Below are 26874 nucleotides of genomic sequence, written 5' to 3'. Positions count from 1 at the left end.
ACCAGAGGTGTATATGATCCACCACGTGGTAACCCAGGTTGCCCCGTGATTTTAAATCATTTTACATAATTTTACATAATTAATTAATCTATTTTAGGGGGAGTGTAACCCGGGTTCGTGTGACAGGAAAATCCTTTGTGACACAAGGATTTTTGTGAGGTGATGTGACGCGGGAATGTGACGTGGGAATAATTAAGCAAGACACAGGATGGTGTTTGATACTTGCTGTATTCGAATATGCAGGTATGAGGTAATGAAAAAACCCTAAAAGATGCAAAAGCACTATTCAGCAAAGATACATTGCAGGTAGCAGATTAAATACCTCAATCAATGGATGATATAAATTATAATGGTTCAATGTTTACAATAAATACATCGAGTATGCAACCACAGGTGCATCCAAATACAAGTCCGACAGGCTAGACGAATGTGCAACCATGAGATACATCAGGGGCAGACAATGTCTACATACTATCGCAAGACGTGCACCAAGGCACACCTGGACAACCAAACCCCTTTCTTTACTAACATCAACCAACAAATTCAGTAACAGAACATGAGGATTGTTTAATTAGTTAAGGCTGGTTAAATTTTTTTTCCTGTTTATCATCACTTCTTTTTTAAAAAGTGGGTAGGGAGGGAGGGGTTGTTTTTTTTTCAGAGTGAAATTTTAATGGATTATTCAACGCACAATATGTTTTTTTCTTAAATATACTTGATCGGACATGAATGATGAATCATGTTATGATTTCTAAACGAGTAAACCTTCGTAAGTACGCACTGATACGATTCAAATAAAGAAAATAAAGAAACCTATGGCACATCGAGTTCTGTTTACTTTTAATATTTGCTGATACATATAACAATGGTAGACCAAAACTTCGGCTTTTAAGAATAATGTCCGGTTGCCAAACATGTATCTATCAGCAGCTATTGCCTTAGCATTTATACATATCGAAAGCATTATGTTCATTGGTCTTCTGTTGGTTTGGCTGATCCAGGACAGTAATAACGAACTCAATGAAATTTCCAAGGGTATTGATGACATCTGCCAATGTTGAATCTCTAGCTGCAACATGGGTCATAGTCTTTTTATCTCCCACTGAGATGTTTACCACTCTATTGGTGTCCTCAATTGGTACACCTGAAAAAGAAAAATCACTATAAAATTTACTTGTACATTGTCTACTATACTGTTTACCTATCAGCCAAGCCACAAACATCAAGGTTCAAACAACAAAAATGTGGGGAAAAATTGTACATTGAAAAAATGAGCACCCCCCCCCCCCTACACACACACACACACACTTCCTTTCACAACTAATAATTGCAAGTATTCATCAGTCTCAGATCAAATTCAGCGTTTTGTCCTGAAATTCTGTTTTTTCCAAGTCTGGATTTGGTTTGGAATTTTGAACCACCCGGGAATGAAAACTAGAAATACAGATCTGGGATCCCAGTACAGATATATCGACAGATTTAACTTCAGAACAGAACTGGAGTCCAACATTTCCCACCATTCTTTATGAATAAAATAAGGAAGCGCACGCCCCATTTATCAGAAGCAAAACCTTGCGGTCCACGTAAATGGCGAGTGAGGGGGAAAACCCGCACACACTAAATATTCAACAACAACAACAACAACAACGTACATTAAAACGGTTATATTTCTTACCATCAAGCGTTCCCGACACGAGCTCATAATACAGTTAGTCTCGAGTGATATTTTCTGGCACTTTGACACCAACCCAGGCCTTTAGAACACTGGACGTTCGCCGAATTTGGCAAACAACGAACGGCATTTTCTGTCAAACTGTCGCGCACATGTAACTTGGCTCAGACGGTACGCGAGCACATACAAAATTCGAACCTGTTCCACTGAGCGGGAAAGGATTTTACTGACTTCGCAAGCAAAAAAAAAAAAAAAGCAGATTTTTTAGGGGCGGACGACTTTTATGGTGCGGGCGGCGATGATAAACAGGAATTTTTTTTTAACCAGCCTAATAGTATCAAATCAACACGTGTGACTAACCCACACAAACAAACTCAATAACTTGTACTCACATAGATCACATAAATCATGTTCGTTTCAGTTCCGTTTACAATTGAATAAACTGCATCGTTTAGACATAACCATATTAGTTTCATCACAATAATGACGTGAGTAATCATTACGCATCTTGGTATTCCTAAAGGAACTTACCCCTGCCTGACCAGGGTACAGAGCAAAATGAGAATGTTGGTCGATACGTTCGAATATCACGTTAGCAAACAATTCAATCTTCCGTTTTCCTGACGATGATCAATCCATGCGCCCAACGACAAAAGGGCGGCAGCCGTTTCGAACATGCTGGATGTGACGTATGGGAGGAGGAGGCGCATGGGACCAGGCTAAATCTGTTTCAACCAGGATGTGACGTATGCCACGAAGTGTACATGCTCAAAATTAATCACTTACACACTCCCCTGCTGCTTGGTTGGCGCCCCGCCAACCAAACTTTCAATACAAGTTGTATTTATCGGTATAATCAAACAAGATTCCCTTGCAGTAAGAGTTACTTAATCCAACACAACATCTGCATTAACAGGAGTTGGGTTTGGCGAATATTCACAAGAATTTTCGGATCGACTGACTGAGCGCACTGGAACTCCTCTGCTAAAACTGATCTCGGCTCATGATAAATGTTACTGTGCTGACCTGCTGTCGATCTAGTAGTTCTTCTTAGAGATGGAGCCTGCTCTTCTGTCCCGAGCTCACAACGATTAACGTCTTGCCTGGCAGTAGCAGGATCCTCATCCTCCATTGAAGTGATAGGTTGCTCCGCTGCTTCAGCACAGCCACACGGGTCACCAGGGGTCTCCTTTACCCCACGGCGCCAAACCAGACCCTCCACCGACGAGCTCCAATTTCCAGATACCACTGGCTGCCAGGGGTAATTGCCGCATAGGGAATTTTTGTGAGGTGTGACACAAAGTATTTTCCCGAATCACACGAACCCAGGTTACACTCCCCTAAAATAGATTAATTAATTGTGTAAAATGATTAAAAATCACGGGGCAACCCGGGTTACCGTGGTGGATCACATATATATATATATATATATATATATTTTTTTTTTAGATAAATAAAGAGTCGAGGTATGCATATACAGTGCCTGGTGAAAGTCCACACCCGCTTTCAAATGTTTAACCTTTTGTTGCCTTACATTGTGGAATTAAAATGCATTAAATCAGACTTTTTCCACATTTATTTGCACATCATAACCCACAACCTTTTTAGGATGATTGGTATCGTGTTTAAAGAAGCGGCTTTTGAGGGCCTTTCACTGTCTTTCCGCAGGCAGGTTGGCAGTATTTCTACTGCAGACTCCTCTCCTGCCTTGCACCCTCTGCTCTGTCTGTGCTCTGTCCCTCAAACATTTCTGCAGGATGCACAATATCTGTCACAACCCTCTTCTGGTGAAACTGCCAAAATCAAGACTGTGCTCACCTTCACTCTTTTGTTCCTCTTTTTTCCAACCTCTGAAATAAACTCCCACAGTCTCTTCAATAACACTGCTCTTTTCAGGGCTTCAGCTGTTCACCACCATCTCATATCTTCCCCCATCCAGAACCTTGATCTTTTCTACCCCTGCAAATCAAACCCAAGCGCAACTCCTTCAAATTCCGTTTTCTTTCCTGAAAGTCCTTGTAGTTTCAATGTGTTTATCCCGTGTACCTGGCCCCAGCCCTCTCCCTTCCACAGATCTCCCAATGTCCTTGTTCTCTACTGGTATCTTCAAGTTGGAGGACTGAATAACAACATTTTCACACAGTGTGCATTTCTCTGGGCATTCCCTATTGTGAATTCTAAAATATTTTTTGACGTTCCATGAGTGAATTAATGATTCTCCTTAAACTGTGCATGTGTATAAACGTACTTCATCGTGTATTCTCATGTGTGTTTTAAGGGTGGATGAATGATTAAAAGATTTTCGACAAGTTGTGCATTTGTAAGGGCGTTCACCATTGTGAATTCTCATATGTGTTTTAAGGGTGGATAACTGATTAAAAGATTTTCCACAAATTGTGCATTCATATGGGCGTTCACCATTGTGAATTCTCATGTGTGTTTTGAGGGTGTCTGGACGATTAAAAGATTTTCCACAAGTTGTGCATTTGTATGGGCGTTCACCATTGTGAATTCTAATGTGGTTTTTAAAGTGGGATGGCTGATTGAAAGATTTTTCACAAATTGAGCATTTGTATGGGCGTTCACCATTGTGCATTATCATGTGTTTTTTAAGTGTGGATGGATTACTGAAGGATTTTCCACAAGTTGTGCATTTGTATGGGCGTTCACTATTGTGAATTATCATGTGGTTTTTAAGATTGAATGATCGATTAAAACATTTTCCACAACTTGTGCATTTGTATGGGCGTTCACCATTGTGAATTATCATGTGTCTTTCAAGGATGGAGGATTGCTTAAAACATTTTCCACAATTTGTGCATTTGTATGGGCGTTCACTATTGTGAATTCTCTTGTGCGTTTTAAGGCTAAATGGACGATTAAAAGATTTTCCACAATTTGTGCATTTGTATGGGCGTTCTCCATTGTGAATTCTCATGTGGTTTTTAAGGATGGAGGAATGTTTAAAAGATTTTCCACAATTTGTGCATTTGTATGGACGGTCACCATTATGAATTCTCATGTGTGTTTTCAGGATGGAGGATTGCTTAAAAGATTTTCCACAATTTGTGCATTTGTATGGACGTTCACCATTGTGAATTATCATGTGTTTTTTAAGGGTGGATGGATGACGGAAGGATTTTCCACAACTTTTGCATTTGTATGGGCATTCACCATTGTGAATTATCATGTGTTTTTTAAGGTTGCATGATCGATTAAAAGATTTTCCACAACTTGTACATTTGTATGGGCGTTCACCATTGTGAATTCTCATGTGTCTTTTCAGGGTGGAGGATTGCGTAAAAGATTTTCCACAACAGGTGCATTTGTATGGGCGTTCACCATTGTGAATTCTCATGTGCGTTTTAAGGCTGAATGGACGATTGAAAGATTTTCCACAATTTGTGCATTTATGTGAAAGTTCACCTTTCTTTCCTTTGTGAGCCTTATGAAAGTTATTCTCTGCAAACATTTCTGCATTTGGTTTTTCTTCTTTGTAAAAAGTCCTTGTGTTGGATTCATTTGACGAGTCCTGTGGACGCGTGTCTGCATCATTCATACAAGTAGGTGCAGTCTCCCTTGTAGATTCAGTGGATTTACCTGTAAATACAACATCACATGACCTGTAAAAATATATCAGATTCTGTTCAATACTCGTAACATCATTCTGACAAACGTAGACAAGTCTAACAAGTATTTATTTGTTTCACTGGAGAAAAATAAAAACATATTGTTACGTTTGTGGGGGGTAGGCATGAAATATCTCAAGAAAGTTCAGAATGTGTAGATTAGCACGCTCCGTGTACCGCGAATAACCCATCTCGATGTACATTAGTAGGCTGACAGTCTGGGTAAGAGCGTTTGCATGTCGCCAGGAGGATGGTGGTTTTGTGCTAATTAATTATAAGGTCTGTAAGGTTAAATTCCTCTGTATGTGATTGCCACACTGTGATTTTTCTCTGAAGTCATTATTACATTCGGCCAGCCAGGAAATCGAGGACTCAGTAAAACAACAACGATAACAAATGGACTCAGTCGCTTACAGCGCCGCCAGAAACAGCATTTGCCGATCGGCACATAAATCCCGCCTCACGACCGCCGACGTCATCCAAACATTCCCGAACGACGACTTGACTCCGTCCCCGACGACTCGTAACGAGGAGGCCGCACCCCGGCCTTCGTGATTGGTGGAGGCACGATGGGATCATTGAGTTGCGCTCGATGATTGGACAGAGTGTGACGTCATCGTCGATCATTCGAGAGCTGGAGGAAAAAGACGCGGTCTGGCCATCTTGGTCTCTCTTGTCCTGAGTTTGGCTGCGGGCGGCCGCATCTCGCTGTCTTCCTCTCGTTTTGACTTGGTCGCGCTGGCAAACGGCTGTGGTTGTGGTGCACCCTTTTGTGAAGCCTTGGATCATAACGGAGAAGGAAGAAGCCGTCCCGTCGATCTCTTTGTCTCGGTGCCTTGATGGAAGGCAGGTTTGGGTCATGCTGGTGCAGTTTTGTTCGTGTGTGCGCCTGTGAGGAGGAGGAATAAGGCGGCGGTTTGAGCAACTCTTGACGCGTCGGTCGGAGGGAGACAAAAGCGAAAGGGGACCAGTCACACGAAATACCTCACGTTCATGGCGACTCATAGAGGAGCTAATCGCCATCTGGCAATTTTCCAGCGCGCGGCTAGGTCCCACTATGTGCTGCCGGCTTCATTCGACGCTCTCGCTTGAACAACAACGCCAAGTGCCGGCACTATAAACACCATTTTATTTTCATTATGTTTTCCCCTGTTTGTATACGAGTGAGCGGAGGGTCCCTCATTTAGGAATTTTAGTTTTCCTCACCTTTCGTTGTCTTTTCTGCAAATAAATTTATATTTTTAGAATTTTACTTTCTGTCCTGGTTTGTTTCTTTGTTTTGTGGGTTCGGAATAACCCCGTGTGTTTCCGATCAGATAAGGCCTCAAACCTTCCCGCACGCGTGAAAACATAATCCTGCTAAGGTTCGAAATATGCCTCAGAGTTAAAGCTCGTTTCGGCCATTCGTCCTCTTGGGGTCTTAACCCTGGGGACGCGATAATATTCTTGATGGAAACACGTATACAGTACGACTCAAAAGTTTAGGTTTTTCCAATGATATTCATACTTGAGGGTAAATTCATGCAATTTTTTTCAGTGATAATTTTTGTTCATTATTCTAAATTAACAGCTTTTATTAATGCACATGAAACAAACCGCTTTTAAAGTAAACTAGAACTGCCACAAAATAACTGCTGGCAGTGATGACCAGTTTCCTCTGCCTTCCCGCTTTGATACAACACCACTTAGTTTCTACAGTTTCTGTACACAATAAAAACTTCTACCTTCCAGAACGTACAACTAATCATATTGAAATTTTACCCACGTATTCACGTTGACAACCTCTACATTATTTTAAAGGTTCAAGTCGATCAATGAAGCGGTTCAAGAGATAGAAGGTTTTTAGATTCCTGTTGAATTATCTATTGCTGCCAAATCATGTGACCAATCGCAATTTCGAAAAGACCAATTTAGCATCCAGACATCGGGAACATATTTCTGAGGTTTCTGCTTGATAAGTTCAAACATAGGGGCAATACCGCTGGCGCTCACCTGGTAGAATAAACAGTAGACTGCACTGACTAAGGTATTTTAAACCAATTTCAATGCTTGCTAGAAGACAGGGCACCATGTAGAATCATACTCACATAATCATAAGACTTTAAATAAACAAACAAAAATATACCTATTTTGGGGGCCAATACCCACCCCGTGTATCTCCTCAGACCCCAATTTTTCCAATGCCTTGAACAAACATTGATACATCACAGATGATGTAGGTTGTGGTGACGTTTCATCAAAATTGTGTGTGTTGGTCTGAGAAAAAAAACAAATACCTATTTTTGGGGGCAAGCCCCCCCCCCACCCCCCATAAACCACCTTAGACCTCGATTTTTTAAATGCCAGGAACAAACTTTGGTACAACACAGGTGATTAAGGTTGTGGTGAAGTTTCATCAGAATGGCACGTGTAGTTTCTGAGAAGAAAGCAAATACCTGTTTTGGGGGGCAACCCCCCCCCCCCCCGTAGATCCCCAAAGGGACAGATTTTTTTTCAAGTCGTGAACAAACGTTGGTGCATCACGGGTGATTAAGGTTGTGGTGAAGTTTCATCAGAATGGCAAGTGGAGTTTCTGAGAAGAAAGCAAACCGATTTTGGGAGTCAACCCCCCATAGACCCCAACAGGAGAGGATTTTTTAAATGCCGTGAACAAACTTTGGTACATCACAGGTAGTGAAGGTTGTGGTCAAGTTTCATCGAAATAGTGTGTGTAGTTTCAGAGAAGAAAGCAAATTCCTATTTTGAGGAGTCAAACCTGGATCCACTTTGAGCCCGGTAAACCCCCTAAGACCCCGATTTTTTTTAATGCCGTGAACAAACTTTAGTCACAACACAACAAATAACATTTGTGCCAAATTTGGTCGCAATCTCATCAGCGGTTTCGGATTAGAAGTTTCAAGTGTTTACGGACAGACTGACGACGCACCATCGCATAAGCTCCCCTGAACTTCATTCCAGGTGAGCTAAAAATGAGGGAGCATATAGGTTTTAAAGGTTTATGCTTCAAAAAAATCATAGCTCTCAATGCATGTGACCTACGACATCATGCGTATGTGGTCATGGATGTGAAGTTTGGCCTCAATCTGTTCGGCCATTTCAGAGAAAATGGGTTTGTTGGGTTTTTTCAGGCTTTTCACGTAAAACAATATGGCGGCCGAACAATGTGATCCATGACGTCATTAATATATTTTTTTCTCCATCAATTTATCCCCAGATGATGCATGCTCAAAATTTTTTAATCCTGATCGGATGAAGTTTTGTCATTGTCGAATTATGATATTATAATGGAGGCACCTATTACCTCACCATTCACACATGTTGTTCTCCATGGAGAGTTCTTTTCAATGAGCCATGCATTAATTTTGCTCCCTTTTTCAATGCCGCTCCCCTTTTCAATGCCGCTCCCTTTTTCAAGCCACTCCACTCTCACCTTTTCTGGAAGTTGCGAAGGCTTCACACCTCAGTCCCTCATCCGGTGCTTGCAGGAAGCTGCACATGCAATTGCTTTAACCGTAAACCATAACATTTTATTACAATGCAACACCCTCTGCATGGTGCATATTTAAACATGACAATTCTTGAGCTAAAATGCCCTGCTTATTGCATGTCGATTGGCTTCCCAAACACGGACCATACTACTCTCTATATTTCTCACTGTACGAAGGTAATTTCTACCCCCATCGATAAGCGTAACAATATGTACGTGATAGACAGATAGAAGCTCACGGAAAAGATAGAGCAGAATTGGAGGGAACGAAATGGGAAGGCAAAAGACCAACAGCAAAACAAAAATGAGAGCGAGATGAAGGTGAGGGTAGACGGCCACAAGGGGGTGAACAAGAAATTTGGCCTATGTTGACCTTTCGGCCTATGTTGACCTCATATATAATTGGTGGTTGAATTCAGTTTGCTGATATGAAAATCACATTCAAATTTCTTGTCAATCGAATGAAAATTGAAGATTTTAGATAATTTGGAAAGGTTGTTGAACTTTGGCCGATGTTAACCTTTTGGTCAATCTCAAAAATAGTTGGTGGCGGAATTCATTCAGCTGATATGCAAATCCTATTAAAATTTCAAGTCAATGAGATGAAAATTGAAGATTTTAGAAATTTGAAAAAAATTGGTTGATCTTCAATTGTTGAATCAATTGTTGAAAGTGGGATTTGAAATCAATTGTTGAAAGTGGGATTTGAAATCAATTGTTGAAAGTGGGATTTGAAATCAATTGTTGAAAGTGGGATTTGAAATCAATTGTTGAAAGTGGGATTTGAAATCAATTGTTGAAAGTGGGATTTGAAATCAATTGTTGAAAGTGGGATTTGAAATCAATTGTTGAAAGTGGGATTTGAAATCAATTGTTGAAAGTGGGATTTGAAATCAATTGTTGAAAGTGGGATTTGAAATCAATTGTTGAAAGTGGGATTTGAAATTAATTGTTGAAAGTGGGATTTGAAATCAATTGTTGAAAGTGGGATTCAAAATCAATTGTTGAAAGTGGGATTTGAAATCAATTGATGAAAGTGGGATTTGAAATCAATTGATGAAAGTGGGATTTGAAATCAATTGTTGAAAGTGGGATTTGAAATCAATTGATGAAAGTGGGATTTGAAATCAATTGTTGAAAGTGGGATTTGAAATCAATTGTCGAAAGTGGGATTCTAAATCAATTGTTGAAAGTGGAATTCGAGATCAATTGTTGAAAGTGGGATTTGAAATCAATTGTTGAAAGTGGGATTTGAAATCAATTGTTGAAAGTGGGATTTGAAATTAATTGTTAAAAGTGGGATTTGAAATCAATTGTGGAAAGTGGGATTTGAAATCAACTGTTGAAAGTGGGATTTGAAATCAATTGTTGAAAGTGGGATTTGAAATTAATTGTTAAAAGTGGGATTTGAAATCAATTGTGGAAAGTGGGATTTGAAATCAATTGTTGAAAGTGGGATTTGAAATCAATTGTTGAAAGTGGAATTTGAAATCAATTGTTGAAAGTGGAATTTGAAATCAATTGTTGAAAGTGGGATTTGAAATCAATTGTTGAAAATGGGATTTGAAATCAATTGTTGAAAATGGGATTTGAAATCAATTGTTGAAAGTGGGATTTGAAATAAATTGCTGAAGGTGGGATTTGAAATCAATTGTTGAAAGTGGGATTTGAAATTAATTGTTGAAAGTGGGATTTGAAATGGACCAGACGGCATCAGCCCAAGGGTCCTAAAATCCTGCTCTGCCGCTCTATCTCACCCTCTCTCTGTTCTTTTCACCCTATCTTTTGCTCAAGGTCATCTGCCAGCATCCTGGAAATCAGCAAACATTACCGCTTTACACAAAAAAGGTGCAAAAACAGATCCTTGCAACTACAGACCAATCAGCCTGCTCCCAATTATCAGCAAAGTCATGGAATCCATAATTGCTTCGGATATGAAATCTTTCCTCTTCTCCAATGGCTTGATCTCTGATCATCAATTTGGTTTCCGACCAGGTCACTCTACTCTGGACATGCTGCTTCTGCTGTCTCAACAATGGATGGAGGTCCTCATATCAATGCCAAACAGGAAATCAGAGCTGTCTCCCTTGACATATCACATGCCTTCGATACGGTCTGGCACCCAGCTCTGCTCACCAAACTCTCTTCCTATGGTATCCATGGAAATCTCCATGCATGGCTTGCGGACTTCCTCTCTGGTCGTAGTCAACGTGTGGCCCTGAATGGATTTCTCTCATCTCCCCTTCCTGTTCAGGCTGGAGTTCCCCAAGGCAGTGTGCTGGGCCCTGTGCTTTTTCTGGTCTTTATCAATGACCTCTCCGACTCTCTGGAAAATCCTCTCTATCTCTTTGCTGATGACTCCACTCTTTGCCGCTCCATTCCTCTTCCCTCAGATCGGCAGTCTGCAGCCTCCTCACTCTCTGAAGACCTGGACAAAATCACAGACTGGTCAAACAAGTGGAACATGTCTTTCAATCCTGACAAATCTCACACTCTTACTATGTCTCTCCGAAAAGATCGACTGGACAACCCTCCCATCTACTTTCTCAACAATCCTCTCTAAGAAGTTCTGTCGCTCAAGCTTTTGGGTCTCACTATCTGCCATGATCTTTCTTGGGAAAACCACATTTCCAAGCTGGCCTCCAAAGCCAGTCGCCGACTGGGCATCCTCCGTCGTGCGAAGTCCTTCCTCGGCACACCTGAGCACCTCACCACATACAAGGCTTTCATCCGCAGCTCAATGGAATACTGTTCTCCCCTATGGGCTGGTGCTCCTGCCTCACACCTAGCTCGGCTTCACGCTGTTGAATCCAAAGCTTTCGGAATCATTGGAATCTCCCGCGATGAAGTTATCTCTGAGGGCCTTTCACTCACTCACCGCAGGCAGGTAGGTGGTCTTTCTGTCTTCTACCGACTCCTCTCCGGCCTTGCTTCCCCAGCTCTCTCTGTGCTCTGTCCCCCAAATATTCCTACAGGTCGCACAAGATCTGCCAGCAACCCTCTGATGGTTAAACTGCCGAAATCTCGGCTCTCTGCTCACCTTCACTCTTTCATTCCTCTTTTCTCCCGCCTCTGGAACAAACTCCCACACTCCCTTCAATCCCACTCCTCCCTCCAGGTCTTTAAAACAGCTGTTCACCACCATCTCTTATCTTCCCCCATCCAAAACCTTGATCTTTTCTACCCCCACTAATTCACCCCAGATCCACGTTGTTTGAAATTCCAACTTCTCTCCTGGAAGTCCTGGCAGTGTCCATATGTTTTATATCTCTCCCACCCCCCCTACCCATGCCTCCCCCCCAAAGCCCTCTCCCTCCCACAGATCTCTCGATGTCTCCATGTCTCTCGGTCCCTGCTCTCAAATGTTGTGTTTGTGTCCTTCCCCCTCTCTCCCCATTTGTCTACCGCTCCCAATGTTTTTTTTTTATGTGTCGGTTTGTCTGTTTGTCTTTCTGTGTGATTAATGTTCGCTCTTTCATGAGCCTCGATCTTGTATACAAAAACAAACAAAAAAAAATCAATTGTTGCAAGTGGGATTCGAAACCAATTGTTGGAAGTGGGATTCTAAATCAATTGTTGAAAGTGTAATTTGAAATCAATTGTTGAAAGTGGGATTTGAAATCAATTGTTGAAAGTGGGATTTCAAATCAATTGTTGAAAGTGGGATTTGAAATCAATTGTTGAAAGTGGGATTTGAAATCAATTGTTGAAAGTGGGATTCAAAATCAATAGTTGAAAGTGGGATTTGAAATCAATTGATGAAAGTGGGATTTGAAATTAATTGTTGAAAGTGGGATTTGAAATCAATTGTTGAAAGTGGGATTTGAAATAAATTGTTGAAAGTGGGATTTGAAATAAATTGTTGAAAGTGGGATTTGAAATAAATTGCTGAAAGTGGGATTTGAAATAAATTGTTGAAAGTGGGATTTGAAATAAATTGCTGAAAGTGGGATTTGAAATAAATTGTTGAAAGTGGGATTCTAAATCAATTGTTGAAAGTGGGATTCGAAATCAATTTTTGAAAGTGGGATTTGAAATCAATTGTTGAAAGTGGGATTTGAAATCAATTGTTGAAAGTGGGATTTGAAATCAATTGTTGAACGTGGGATTTGAAATCAATTGTTGAACATGGGATTCCAAATCAATTGTTGAAAGTGGGATTTGAAATCAATTGTTGAAAGTGGGATTTGAAATCAATTGTTGAAAGTGGGATTTGAAATCAATTGTTGAAAGTGGGATTTGAAATCAATTGTTGAAAGTGGAATTTGAAATCAATTGTTGAAAGTGGGATTTGAAATTAATTGTTGAAAGTGGAATTTGAAATCAATTGTTGAAAGTGGGATTTGAAATCAATTGTTGAAAGTGGGATTTGAAGTCAATTGTTGAAAGTGGGATTTGAAATCAATTGTTGAAAGTGGGATTTGAAATGAATTGCTGAAAGTGGGATTTGAAATGAATTGCTGAAAGTGGGATTTGAAGTCAATTGTTGAAAGTGGGATTTTATGCATAAACAGTCACGTGAAAAAGTAAGTACACCCCATGTAAAGTTTTGACTTTTTCAACATATTTTAACATACAGCTATTTGATCTTCATTTCAACAATATTGATAGATAAAGGTGATATAATATAACAAATATTATGAAACATTTACATTTTGTCGTCCATTGTATAATTTAAATAAACATAAATGCAAATTTCACATGTGGAAAAAGTAAGTTCCACCCTACAATTATCACTACTTCAAATACCTAAAATTAGAATCAGGTGTACCAGCTCAGGTGCAAATGATTAAAACATCGTTAGAGAGGATCTCGGAGGAACCTGTCTTATTTAAACCTCAGACATTTCGTTTGGTTTGCTCTTTGTTGTTGAAGTGTGCAGCGTCACCATGCTTAGATCAAAAGAGCTCTCCGAGGCTTCAGAAAGAAGGTTATAGATGCCTACGAGTCTAGGAAGGGATTTAAAAAGATCTCCAAACAATTTGAAATCAATCATTCGACTGTCCGGAAGATCATCGACAAGTGGAGAAGATTCCTAACAACTGCCAACTTGTTCAGGCCAGGCCGCCCCAGCAAGTTCCGCCTGAGAGCAGACCGCAAGATGCTGAAAGAAGTCTCCAAGAACCCCAGAATGTCATCACGGGACCTACAGGTAGCTCTTGCCACTGTTGATGTCAAAGTGCACGAGTCTACCATTTGAAAGAGGCTGCACAAATTTGATCTACATGGGAAGTGTGCCAGGAGGAAACCTTTGCTGTCCAGAAAGAACATTCAGGGCAAGACTAAAGTTTGCCAATGAACACCTCGGCAAAGACCAGCAATTCTGGAACAATGTGCTCTGGACAGATGAGTCAAAGGTAGAGCTATTTGGCCACAGTACCAGAAGACATGTTTGGCGAAAACCAAAGACAGCATTTGACCACAACAACCTGATACCAACTGCAAAGCATGGTGGTGGAATTATTATGGTTTGGGGCAGCTTTGCTGCATCAGGGCCTGGGCAGCTCACCATCATAGAATCCACTATTAATTCTTCATTGTACCAGAGGGTGCTTGAGGATAATGTGAGGCCATCTGTCGGAAAGTTGAAGCTCAACCGAAGGTGGACCTTGCAACATGACAATGACCCCAAACATACCAGTAAATCCACCAACGAATGGCTGAAAAGAAAGAAATGGAGGGTTCTGGATTGGCCAAGTCAAACCCGGATCTAAATCCCATCGAGATGTTGTGGGGGGATTTGAAACAAGCTGTGCATGCAAGAAACCCCTCAAACATCGCACGGCTGAAAGAATTCTGCATGGAGGAGTGGGCAAAAATTTCTCCCAGTCGATGTCAGAGACTGGCAGACAGTTTAAAGAAACGCCTACTTGAGGTTGTTTCTGCCAAAGGGGGCAATACCACCTATTAGAGCCAAGGGTGTACTTACTTTTTCCACATGCCAAATTTGCATTTATGTTCATTTAAATTATACAGTGGACTACAAAATGTAAATGTTTCATGATATTTGTTATATTATATCACCTTTATCTATCAATATTGTTGAAATGAAGATCAAATAGCTGTATGTTGAAAAAGTAAAATCATTACATGGGGTGTACTTACTTTTTCACGTGACTGTACATATACACAAACAGAAACAAGGTAAAATATGCTGTGGGAAACATAGAGCTGCTCGGTGCAAGGATGTTCCAAGTTGAAATGTGATTGGAGTCGTTAATCATATGGTTAGTTGTGGTGCAGTTGAAACTACAATTCTGCATAAGAGTAAACTCTGCTTGGTCGAGTCACTCTAGTGTGTTGAAAGCAGCCCTCTCCGTGCCAAGGACGGTCAAGCTGGGCAGTTGCCAACAAAGTAAAAGAGGCCAGCCACGAGAAATGTGTCGATAAAACATTTGGAGAGGGATATGATGATGTTGTGAAACCCGATAAGTACAAATATTATACATTGGTTTCGGGGAACATGAACAACTTTTGAAAGAGATAATGAAGATCTGTAATCAATAAATAAGAACCCAAGCTGGGGTCATTGGGCAGACTCCTTGTCGTCATGGCAAGACACCTTCCCATGGAAGATTGATAAATCATCATCAAATTGATGTCCACCATCCTTGCAGGGATTCCAGGTGATCGCCTGCACAGAGTTTTAGCTAACGGCATCTCCCCGCTTCGGTCCAACATCGAGGCCATCCATCGTATCCTGGAGCCCACGTCAGCAGCCCGTGTTGCTTCTTTCCTTGGCATGACAGCCAATTACCTGCAGTTCCTGCCCCAATGTTCCACCACAACAGCACCACTCCGCCAGCTGCTCAGGAAGGACGAGCACTGGATGTGGGTGCAGGCCTGTGTTGAGACTTTATCTGTATGGCTGCGCATTCACCCTCCGCACCAAGCCCTCACAATTCTGCTTGTCACCTACTGTGTGGGTCACAGACCTCTCCGAGTTCATCAGTGGTCCGTACGCCTCCACCAATGCAATTTTCAGCTCTATCTCACACCTGGATAGGACAATGTGGTGGCAGACCTACTCTCCCACTCCGTTGACATCCTGGCCTCTACCAGCTGCTCCGACAGTGGAGAGCATGGCCTCATTCAGCTGCTTTACTGGGTGTCGGATCCTTCGGATGAAAGAGCAAAACAGGCCACCCCCACAAAGAGGTTTGGCTTGACCACCCATGACTGACAATTGCTGATGACCGGTGAGATCTCAATCGAGAGGTGGCCTATGATGCAAAATCATGTCACTGCCACACTTGACAGAAGACGTCTGGTAACGACTGACTTATCTCAAATCTATCCACGAGGACAATGGATGCCCTGAGTACAGGAAAATTCAAAATCTTCCTTGTTTTAATTGTCCTATAGAGGACAAAACGGATATTGTGGAAGTAGATTTTCTCCGAAAGTTTGTGCACTGAGGCACTGAAGTTATAACTTTAATGAATAAAAGGAATTGAACCTACGTGACATCGTATGCTAATTACATACTAAATATATGTAGCAGACTGTGATTTAAAATAATCTTATTAGAAACAAAGTATTCATTTATCTTGTGACACTTGCGTTTTAAACACATACAAATATACTTCAATAATAAATGTTTTGTTACGAAACGTACAATAAGTTCCATTGGAATTTTAAATACACTGTTACGTGCTCCTCCCCGACCCCCTGGTCACGGTGTACCTCCGAGCCCCGAGAGGGGTTATTGTGTTATTCTGTGTTAAAATGTGTTATTGTAAAAATGTGTTATTCTGTGTCAAAAATCAATGGTGAAACCACACCAATTGTTACCAACAAACAAATATTGTATTAAAATCACACAAGAATAACAGTACAACAATAATAGTAATCAAGAGTACAATCAATCTATATCCTATGATGGCACCATCAGTTAGTACAAGGTAACTCACTGTGCTCCAAGTGAGTGAAAAAAGAACATTCCCAATGTCTCTATATTCTCGTCTTCAAGCTCAAAGTTAATCCCCTCCAGCGATCGTCAGAACGATGTCGAACCGAGACCAGAATCCCGTTCAGATGTCAGTCACAGTCATGCGGCCAAAGCTGCACAAAGGTGCACTCAAGGCGACTGGGAAATCCAAAGGCGCCCTCCAGGCAACTGGGAAATCACACCCTCAGGTATGGATGTTTCACAGCTCCAAATTGGCGAATCGCAGATTAACCTTCAAAATCCACCTTACACACACCAGATAAACGTCTGTATGCGGTGAAAGCGGCTGAAGCGAAGCAAAGAAAACTTGCTCGACGCGCCAAGCGCGCGAGTCAAAATGGCCGACGGCCCGTACTCGAGACTAAACAGCACGACGATGATTCTCCTCGGAATCAAACGCCAAACCTGACACGCAGGTTGATCATTCACAGCGATAACAACTCTGTCGCAGGAATCCCTTTCCCAGGAAACCCGAAAGTTCACTAGGGACTCTCGTTCGACAACGTTCGCTCAGGACCTTGAAGCAACTACTTCTTCTCCGACTTCACTCGCTCCGCCTTCTTTTCCTTTCTCATCCTCCTCGTCGTCGTCCGGTTCCGGTTTCATTTCAAACATAAATTTTTACCTTTTGAAAATAATAATTTCTATTTCCCTCAAACGACAACAATAATAATACATGGAATCAAAAATGTTTACAGTGAATGAAAACCACAATAACGGAAGTGACGAATCCATAACACTTCCCCCCTCAAGAAAGAAAGTTTGAACAGAGTGAAAACTTTCTTTGCAGGCAAAAACTCTTTTAACAAATAAAAGTAAAACTCACACCCAAATCATCAATTCCCATGAGCAACGATAATAAATATTTCCCTAAAAAAATAAAGTAACAAAACTTCCAAACAACCTACAGAGATTCCCAAAGTTAGTTCACTCTGGACAAGGCATCAGCAACGACATTGTCCCTGCCCTTTACATGCTCAATTTCCAAGTTGAACTCCTGCAAAGCGAAACTCCATCTCATCAACCTCTGATTTTTATTTTTCATTTTTTGAATGAAGGTTAAGGGTTGTGATCAAAAATCCAAAGCAAAGCTAATCTGTAGCACTTTTTGAAGGAGGCCGAGCTGAGCCCTCAGTGCTTCCAACTCTTCTATTGATCATAAAAATCATAGTCACGGTTGTAGTGTCGGGTGTTGTAGTCACGTGAGTAGCGGTCCCCATCTCGGCTACCACCGTAATAGTCATCCCGTCGAGAGTTGCCAAAAACTGCGCTGCTGCTGCTGGGAGCCTCCGTACTAATCACGACTGCAGCCGCCACCAAAACAACTACTCCCACCCCGGGAGCCATAGCCACCCCTGAAACTACCTCCACGTTTTCCTCCTCTGTAGCCCCCTCGATGCCCATGGCCTGCCTTCTTTACTGTTATGGTCCGACCATCCAAATCCTTGCCATTCAAATCCTTTTCTGCATCTTTGGCATCCTTTGTGTTTTCAAACGTGACAAAGCCAAACCCTCTCGACTTTTGCGTCTGGAATCTCCCTGTCTTTTATCAGCAGCACTTCCAAGAGCGGTTCATATTTGCCAAAGATAGAGTCCAGAACATCTTCACTTGTGTCAAAGTTCAGTCCACCTACAAAGAGCTTGCCAACATTGCCTCCATCCATGACTTGTGTGTGCTGACACTTAGTTTCAGGGTATTTGACAAGACGTGCCTGTGCAAAGCGTGACGTCAGTACCTTTTCCTTCTTTTCAGAGCGTTTTCTACCCATAGCACGAGTCGTGGCACAGGATGGAAAGATACCCGGAATCTCCTGCTCCAACTGTGCAGTGTTACTTTCCATACTAGGCTTTTCAACAAACATTGGATTACCAGAAACTCGACCACCGGCCAAATCATTCCCGATAATAAAAGAGATTCCCTCTACAGGAAGAGTGGCTTGTCAACCTACGGTGACCGGTCCTGACACCAAATCAGACTTCAAATGGATGACATGAAGTGGAGCTTTAACGTAGCCACCCACCCCCTGTAAAAGAACACCAACACCAGTTGCCTTCTTCTCTGACAAGGGCAAAATGCCCTCAAGCATCAAAGATTGATGTGCTCCTGTATCCCTCAATACCCTAACAGGTCTCTGGTTCGTTAAGTCTCCATCCAGTGACACAAACCCCTCTGAAATAAAAGGTTTGTAAACCTCTTGAACAAGGTCGTTCTGTGATGCCGTAACTTTGGCATGGGAACCTTCACAAGGCACTGTCCTCCAAAGACGATTTCTCGCATTTGCCAATGCATTTGGAGTTGTACGAGTCTGACTCCGCTCCTGATTTTTTCCTTTTCAGGGCGTAACATTGGGACATCAAATGCCCAGGTTTCTTGCAAAAAGCGCAAGTAGGCCCGGAGGAAAAACTCGTGGTCTGTCTCGAGCCCCCCGGAAGATAAGTCTGTCTTGGAACTGCAGTCTTCTGATCCCTAAACGTCGCGGTATCAGATTTGTCCTCATAGTCATCTCTATGCCACCTCCATGAATATTTGTTCTCCGCACCTGATTTACCATAACTCCCCTGGCTATCTCTAGGCGATAAGTTAGGTTTGTGGAACACCATCCTGTGTATCAAGGCATAGTCATCTGCCACGGTTGCTGCCTCATACAACTCTGGTACTTTCTTTTCATCCAGATGTACTTTAATGTCCGCGTGGACACACTGTTTGAATTCCTCCACCAAGATCAATTGTCGCAACAGGTTGAAGTCTTTCCCAACCTCCTTCGAGTCACACCACCTATCAAACATGGTTTCCTTCATTCTGGCAAACTCCACATGGGTCTCACTCTCCGTCTTCCTGGCATTCCGGAATTTTTGCCGGTAAGCTTCAGGGACCAATTAATAGGCTTTGAGAATGGTTTTCTTCACTATCTCATAATCTGCACATTGGTCAATCGGTAAAGCCGAATAGATATCTTGAGCTTTACCCACCAGAACACTTTGCACTAACATAGTCCAAGACCCCACAGGCCATTTTAGCATTTGAGCCACTTTCTCAACGTGTAAAAAAAACTTGGCTACCTCCTTTTCATTGAAGGGTGGAACCAGCCTCACATGCCTACCAACATCCCAAGTGTTCTGACTTGTTGTCGAACTAGCCGGCATGGATACGACTTCTCTCCGTTCTCCCATTAATTCCAGCTCCTTGAGTTTAAGTTCCTTCTGAAACTCCATGTCACGTTCCTTTAACTCCCTTTCGGCTCTCCTTTCCTCTGCTCTTTCCCCTGCTCTTCTTTCTTCTTCAGCTCTCCTTTCCTCTGTTCTTCTCTCCTCGAGTTCTCGTTCCTGTTTTACTCTTCTTTCCTCGAGTTCTCGTTCCTGTTCTACTCTTCTTTCCTCGAGTTCCCTTTCAGCTCTCCTTTCCTCTGCTCTTCTTTCCTCGGCTTTCCATTCCAACTCTTTTAACCTTTCCTGGCTCTGCAGTTGCATCTCCATTTTCCGGAGCTCCACATTTTCTTTTTTGTTCCTTCAGTAATCAATCTAAAGTCTGGTGCTGAATCGTGAACATGATATCAACTGACCTACCGTGTGACTCTTGCATACATTTTACTCTTATTTAAATAAATATATGTGGCCATGGCTGCAAGAAGTCACTTTATTCAAACAGGCATTTTCATGAAAATTCAATATCTTTTTGAAAATATTTTTCAATTGATGGGATGGATGTGCAGCCTTGTGGGCATTCACTTTACTTGTTGAAGGGCCCATCTATGATGGGCAATAAAAACACTTCTGTGCTGTTATTGTCAATTAGCTCATATCCATGTTCTGTGACAGTTTAATTTGTTTCAAATGAAATTATTTTGTGTGTGCATGAATCTCAAATTTACAATTTAGTTATCGCTTAAGTGTCCCCAAACAGTCATGCACTCATTTTAGTTTAGGAAAATGCAATCAATAGAGTTTTGGCTACATATGTACACTCATACACACATACATACCATAGATTTTGATGATGATAGTTGGAACAACTCTGCTGAGTGCAATCAGTGACCCCTATCCAGAAGCCAGAATCCATATCCATGTGTCCCATTTTCACTTCTTGGAAAGTCTGAGTTCTAAAGCGTGCTCTCCACAAAAGAGGGTTCACCATTATTGTGAAATCTTTGGTTGCAGTCAATCACGTGGCTTTCCCCCACAGGATTCTGGCTTCTGGATAGGGGTCACTGATTGCACTCAGCAGAGTTGTTCCAACTATCATCATCAAAATCTATGGTATGTATGTGTGTATGTGCATCTGTATGTGTGTATGAGTGTACATATGCAGCCAAAACTCTATCGATTGCATTTTCCTAAACTAAAATGAGTGCATGACTGTTTGGGGACACTTAAGCGATAACTAAATTGTAAATTTGAGATTCATGCACACACAAAATAATTTCGTTTGAAACAAATTAAACTGTCACAGAACATGGATATGAGCTAATTGACAATAACAGCACAGAAGTGTTTTTATTGCCCATCATAGACGGGCCCTTCAACAAGTAAAGTGAATGCCCACAAGGCTGCACATCCTAAAGGTTCTCTCCTCAGCGTGATGAAAACCCAGTATTATGGTATGCTTTCACATTGCTAGAAGTCCAAAAAAAAAATATTTAAACTGTACATTTGTATCAGGCTTTACCATTGCAATGACAGGTGGGATGACAAATTAAAAGATTTTCCACAAATTGTGCATTGTTGTCTAATGTCAGAGACGATGTTTTTACACTGACCACACTGACCATGTTTTAACTACACTGACGTTGTTTTCACACTGACCACACGAAGGAAAAAGCTAGGTTTAGCAATTGGTTCATGTCTGAGATTATGTTGTCATACATGGAGTTGTTTGTGGTTTCCAAACAAAGACAATGTGAATACAAATGCAAAAATTGTGGAAAATCTTCTTTCATCATTTTCACTACATCATGATTTTCTTGCCACACATTTTTCATTTGTGTGAGAATTTTTCTTTACAATATTCTTTCTCCCCATTGTGAATTGTGGTATGTTTTCAAGTTCGAGGACTGAATGAAAAGCTTTTCATACAAGATACATTTTTATGCGTGTTCTCCATTGTGAATTCTCAATATATTTTGAGGTTGCACAAGTGAACAAATTCTTCTCAAATTGTGCATTCGTTTGAACATTCTCCATCATGTGTGCGCTTGTGCCTTTTAAGGTTGGATGACTGACTGAAAGATTTTCCACAAATTGTGCATTCGTAAGGGCGTTCACCATTGTGAATTCTCATGTGTGCTTTAAGGGTGGATGATCGATTAAAAGATTTTCCACAAATTACGCATTCGTAAGGGCGTTCATCATTGTGAATTTTCATGTGTGGTTTAAGGGTGGATGATCGATTAAAAGATTTTCCACAAATTGTGCATTTGTATCGGCGTTCATCATTGTGCATCGTCATGTGTGTTTTAAGATGAGGTGACTGATTAAAATATTTTCCACAAATTATGCATTTGTATGGCCGTTCACCATTGTGACTTGTCATGTGCGTTTTAAGGGTGGATCTCTGAGTAAAGGATTTTCCACAAATTACGCATTCGTAAGGGCGTTCATCATTGTGAATTGTCATGTGCGTTTTAAGGGTGGATCTCTGAGTAAAAGATTTTCCACAAATTGAGCATTCGTGAGGGCGTTCACCATTATGAATTCTCATGTGTGCTTTGAGGTTGGATGATCGATTAAAAGATTTTCCACAAATTATGCATTCGAAAGGGCGTACATCATTGTGAATTCTCATGTGTGCTTTAAGGGTGGATGATCGATTAAAAGATTTTCCACAAATTGTGCATTTGTACGGGCATTCACCATTGTGTATTGTCATGTGTGTTTTAAGATGAGGTGACTGATTAAAAGATTTTCCACAAATTATGCATTTATATGGCCGTTCACCATTGTGACTTGTCATGTGAGTTTTAAGGTTGGATCTCTGAGTAAAAGATTTTCCACAAATTGAGCATTCATAAGGGCGTTCACCATTGTGAATTCTCATGTGTGCGTTGAGGTTGGATGATCGATTAAAAGATTTTCCACAAATTATGCATTCGAAAGGGCGTTCATCATTGTGAATTCTCATGTGTGGTTTAAGGGTGGATGATCGATTAAAAGATTTTCCACAAATTGTGCATTTGTACGGGCATTCACCATTGTGTATTGTCATGTGTGTTTTAAGATGAGGTGACTGACTAAAAGATTTTCCACAAATTATGCATTTGAATGGCCGTTCACCATTGTGACTTGTCACGTGCGTTTTAAGGGTGGATCTGTGAGTAAAAGATTTTCCACAAATTGAGCATTTGTATGGGCGTTCACCATTGTGAATTGTCATGTGTGATTTACGGTTGGATGAATGATTAAAAGATTTTCCACAAATTGAGCATTTGTATGGCCGTTCGCCATTGTGGATTCTCAAGTGTACTTTAAGGGTGGATGGATAACTGAAAGATTTTCCACAATGTGTGCACTTGTGCAGATGTTCACCTTTCTTTCCATTGTGAGCGTTGTGAAAATTATTCTCTTTGAACATTTCCTCATTCGGTTTGGCTTGTTTGTAAAAGGTCCTCTTGTTGGTTTCTTCTGCCGAGTCCTGCGGGCATGTGTCTGCGCAGTTCATAAAAGTTGGTGCAGTCTCCCTTGTAGATTCAGTGGATTTGCCTGTAAATACAACATCACATGATTTGTGAAATTTGACCACGGGTCCTGAAGCTCACTTGGATAAGGTACAACAGTCACTCAATCCCCCCACAAACTCACTCAGATCCTGACAGTTTTAATGCCGTTAACAAACTTTGGTACATCACGGGCAATGAAGGTTGTGATCAAGATTCATTGGAATTGTGTGTGCAGTTTAAGAGAAGAGAGCAAGTACCTATTTTGGGTGTCTTCAAACCCTCCACAGACCACCTCAGACCTTGATTTTATTTTTATGCCATGAACAAACATTGGCACATCAAGGGTGATGAAGGTTATGACCAAGTTTCATTGAAATTGTGTGTGTTGTTTCACACTGAAGCTGAAGTTTGTCCAACCTGCACTGAGGTTCATCGTTCGGGTGCTGAACCTGCAAGTTGTGCGTCCCTGACGGCCGTGGGTTGCGCGGGAGCTGATGGAGCCAAGGCGGTGTCGACACGCTTCCCGGTACAGGAATCAACCCGTGTGTCATCCCCCGTGTGTGTGTGTGTGTGTGTAGGCACCTGTTGGGTTTAATTAGGTAAGAATTGACAAGGCTGCATCCTCATCTCTTTCTATTGCCTGGTAGTCAATGCTTTAAAGGCTGACAAAGCTTGTTTTAAAGGAAGACAAAGGCTGAATATTTGGTTGTTTCTTTCAAACCTGGTCGGGTCGTCTTTTCTCCATTGGCCTAGCATCAATCTGAGACAGAATTTGGCCCATAAATCACGTCAGGTAACGCCGCTTCCCACACCATGCAAATCCGCTCGGCACGTAATAAGGTGTATGGAAATTGAGGGTTTAACCCCCGATTTCTTCAGCCGCATGTCTCAAAGGTATTTGGGATTCATTGACCAGCAAACTCTTCGGAGTTTGGCTGGGAGATTGGCGGTTGAAGTTGCTTAGCAACCCGTTGACCACGTGCTTTGTCGCGGCCGGCGGCCTGTGGACCCGGAGTTTGAGGGGGAGTGGGGTCATAAACTCCCCTTAGTACACTACTCACAATAAGTTTGGGATATTGTGGAAGTGAGTTTTTTTTTAAATAGGGGTTTGGGTTAGGGTATTAATAATGAAATTGTGTCTAACCCAGGTGTTATGCTGTCTCCAACCACTGAGAGGCTCCCATAAGAACTCGGACGGACATCGCTCCGACACATTCCTGTGACATTTATTCTGTGTGGTAGTGTATACTCGAATGGTGCGTATTGCTGGATGTTCCAGGATTGCTTGCACTAATTGCTAATCCACTGTTACTTCTATAATTATGGAATACTGATACAAAGCTTGTTGATTTCTTACAGGTGTTGCCAGAGATCGAAACTGAATTAAACCTACTATTGGGACAATGTTGTAGACTTGATTTTTACAACAATTAATTCAGTTTCCTCTCTTCGTCCTGAACGAGAACGACGTGGCGCATAAGCTGATCCAAGTTCCAGTTTTCAGCGCTGACCCCCAAGCGCCGGCCGCGGCCGCACAACTGATACATTGGCTGAAGCTCCTGACTAATCATCTGAATGTGCAGGAGGAAATCACCGTTGACACGAAGCTTGCGGTATTGCAATCCAAGGTGAATCATACTTTGTACATGTCCATTACACAGTGTGCGACGTACGATACTGCTGTGGCCGAGCTGCGACGTATCTACATCAAAACACTAAGCGTGGTCTCCACCCGACATTTCCTTGCGTCTCGTCGACAACAGCCCACAGAGACCATAGACCAATTCGATCAAGACCTCCGACGACTATTGAAGGACTATACCCCTGAGGTATGCACCCATGAACAAGTCTGTGATGACCTTGCCCGCGATGCTTTTGTCTCAGGTATTAGATCGCCGGTCGTCAGACAAAGACTACTTGAAGAACCCGACTTGACCCTAGAATCAGCTCTTCGGTTATCTCACGTGTACACCCAAGCGCAGGTACAAGCCGACGCGTATGAACGCCCATATGTCACTGCGGGGATATCCCGACAGACACGACCGGAGAGAGCTACCGCCGAGCTAGAGGATGCTGCACCTCCGCCGGAATCGGGGACAACGGACACTCTCGAGGACCCCGACCCGAGTTTGACAGCAGCTGCTGCTGCTGCTGGACCCAAGCCAGGAAGTAACGCTAAGTGTTATTTCTGTGGGAACCGGAACCATCTCAGGTCAGTTTGTCCGGCTAAGGAGGCGAAGTGTCATTTGTGTACAAAGACGGGTCACTTTGAAAAAGTTTGTCGATCGTCGCGAGGCCGGTGAGCGAGCTCGACGCTGAATGGGCTCTTATCTCCGCGCCCGCGGTACGAATGGCGCCCCTCGCCCGACCTTGATTGGAATCGCCCCTCTCCGTGGGCCCCGAGCTGAGAGCTCGACCTTGATGAGACTCGCTGCGCCGACTAAACAATTCGCTCAATCACTTCAGTACGCGGCACGACCGTCCTTGACAGGAATTCTTTCGACGCCCGGCCAACTTCCGGGATCGGCCCCCCCCGATCGGCGTACGCTGGCTTCGAAATTCTGCGAGTGGCACGAGCGCCCTCTGGTGGCGGCACGACCGACCTACGATCCACTTTGACTACACGAAAGCAGGGATCTCTGCGCGTGGCACGAGCGCCCTCTGGAGACGGCACGGCTGGCCTACAAGCAACTTCAACGGCACGAAAGACATTAGCTGGCGTCGGATCCACACACGAGGCTCGAGCGCCTCCTCTCGATGACAGCATCTGCAGGGCCACCTGGCCTGTCCCACGCGATTATCCCACTCATGATTGAAGGATTTTTTGCAAATGCTTTAGTTGACACGTGATCCACTGATAGTTATGTCGATTTTCGACTTGTTCAGAAGCATGGCTGGCCGATTCTTGGGACAAAACATAGAAATCTTCATGGCTTCTCAAGAGCTTTGGCTTAGGATCATGCTCTCGTGCTCTTGGCGAGATCTCGAGATGACGTCACGAATTTTTCGAAGCTCCACACGGTTTCCACGTTTTCAAAGTTAAGTCTGTTCACAATTGTATTTTGTCGTAACTGTATTTTATCTTTCGGCGTGTGAACTTATAGGGAGTCCCTTGGATGTTTCTCGGTGTTTATCTTTAATAAATTAATTGTTTGTTTGCCGCGCGGGGTGTGAGGCCTTGCAGCCTCAGGCTTCCCCCGTCGAAGTTTGTTTCTACCCTTGCTGGTTTTGCTAGGTTTTTTGATTTTTCCCTTCTCCCCCAAACTTTCACTGAACATCTACTATTTGCCTAACGTTGTAACCCCCACACCCTCCCCCCCAAAAAAAAACAAAAACAACCTTTATTTCCCTTTCTCCTCGTGTGCTTTTGCCTCTGCCCACGTGCGCTGTCTCGCCCCGCCCCCATTTTCCCCTTGCCTTCCACATTTTGCCCTGTTCAAGTGACTCGTGGTCGTCGCTCTAGGCTTCCTCTCCCCATTGGTATT

General features: G+C 42.4%; 1 protein-coding gene across 10 annotated transcripts in view; it reads right to left on the bottom strand.

Moving 5' to 3' along the window:
* Nucleotides 1-209: 209 nt before the first annotated feature.
* Nucleotides 210-26874, bottom strand: part of LOC137417722 (uncharacterized) — a 502198-nt gene continuing 475533 nt past the window's right edge. For 5 of the 10 annotated variants that reach the window (XM_078778431.1, XM_078778424.1, XM_078778423.1 and 2 more), the window contains 2 exons: nt 23259-23432; nt 210-5272 (listed from right to left, as the gene is read on the bottom strand). In XM_078778431.1, the coding sequence (XP_078634557.1) occupies nt 3894-5272; nt 23259-23391 (1512 nt within the window). In that variant the 5' untranslated portion in view covers nt 23392-23432 and the 3' untranslated portion in view covers nt 210-3893. Of the gene's footprint in view, nt 5273-20359; nt 23433-26874 lie in introns of those variants that run through there. The other 5 variants (XM_078778428.1, XM_078778429.1, XM_078778427.1 and 2 more) reach the window with 3 other exon arrangements.

The sequence above is a fragment of the Myxine glutinosa genome, chromosome 5 (genome assembly GCF_964187855.1).
Source record: "Myxine glutinosa chromosome 5, kmMyxGlut1.1, whole genome shotgun sequence".
NCBI lineage: Eukaryota > Metazoa > Chordata > Myxini > Myxiniformes > Myxinidae > Myxine > Myxine glutinosa.
Note: the sequence above shows the minus strand (reverse complement) of the source record. Positions and strands in the feature narration are given on the sequence as shown.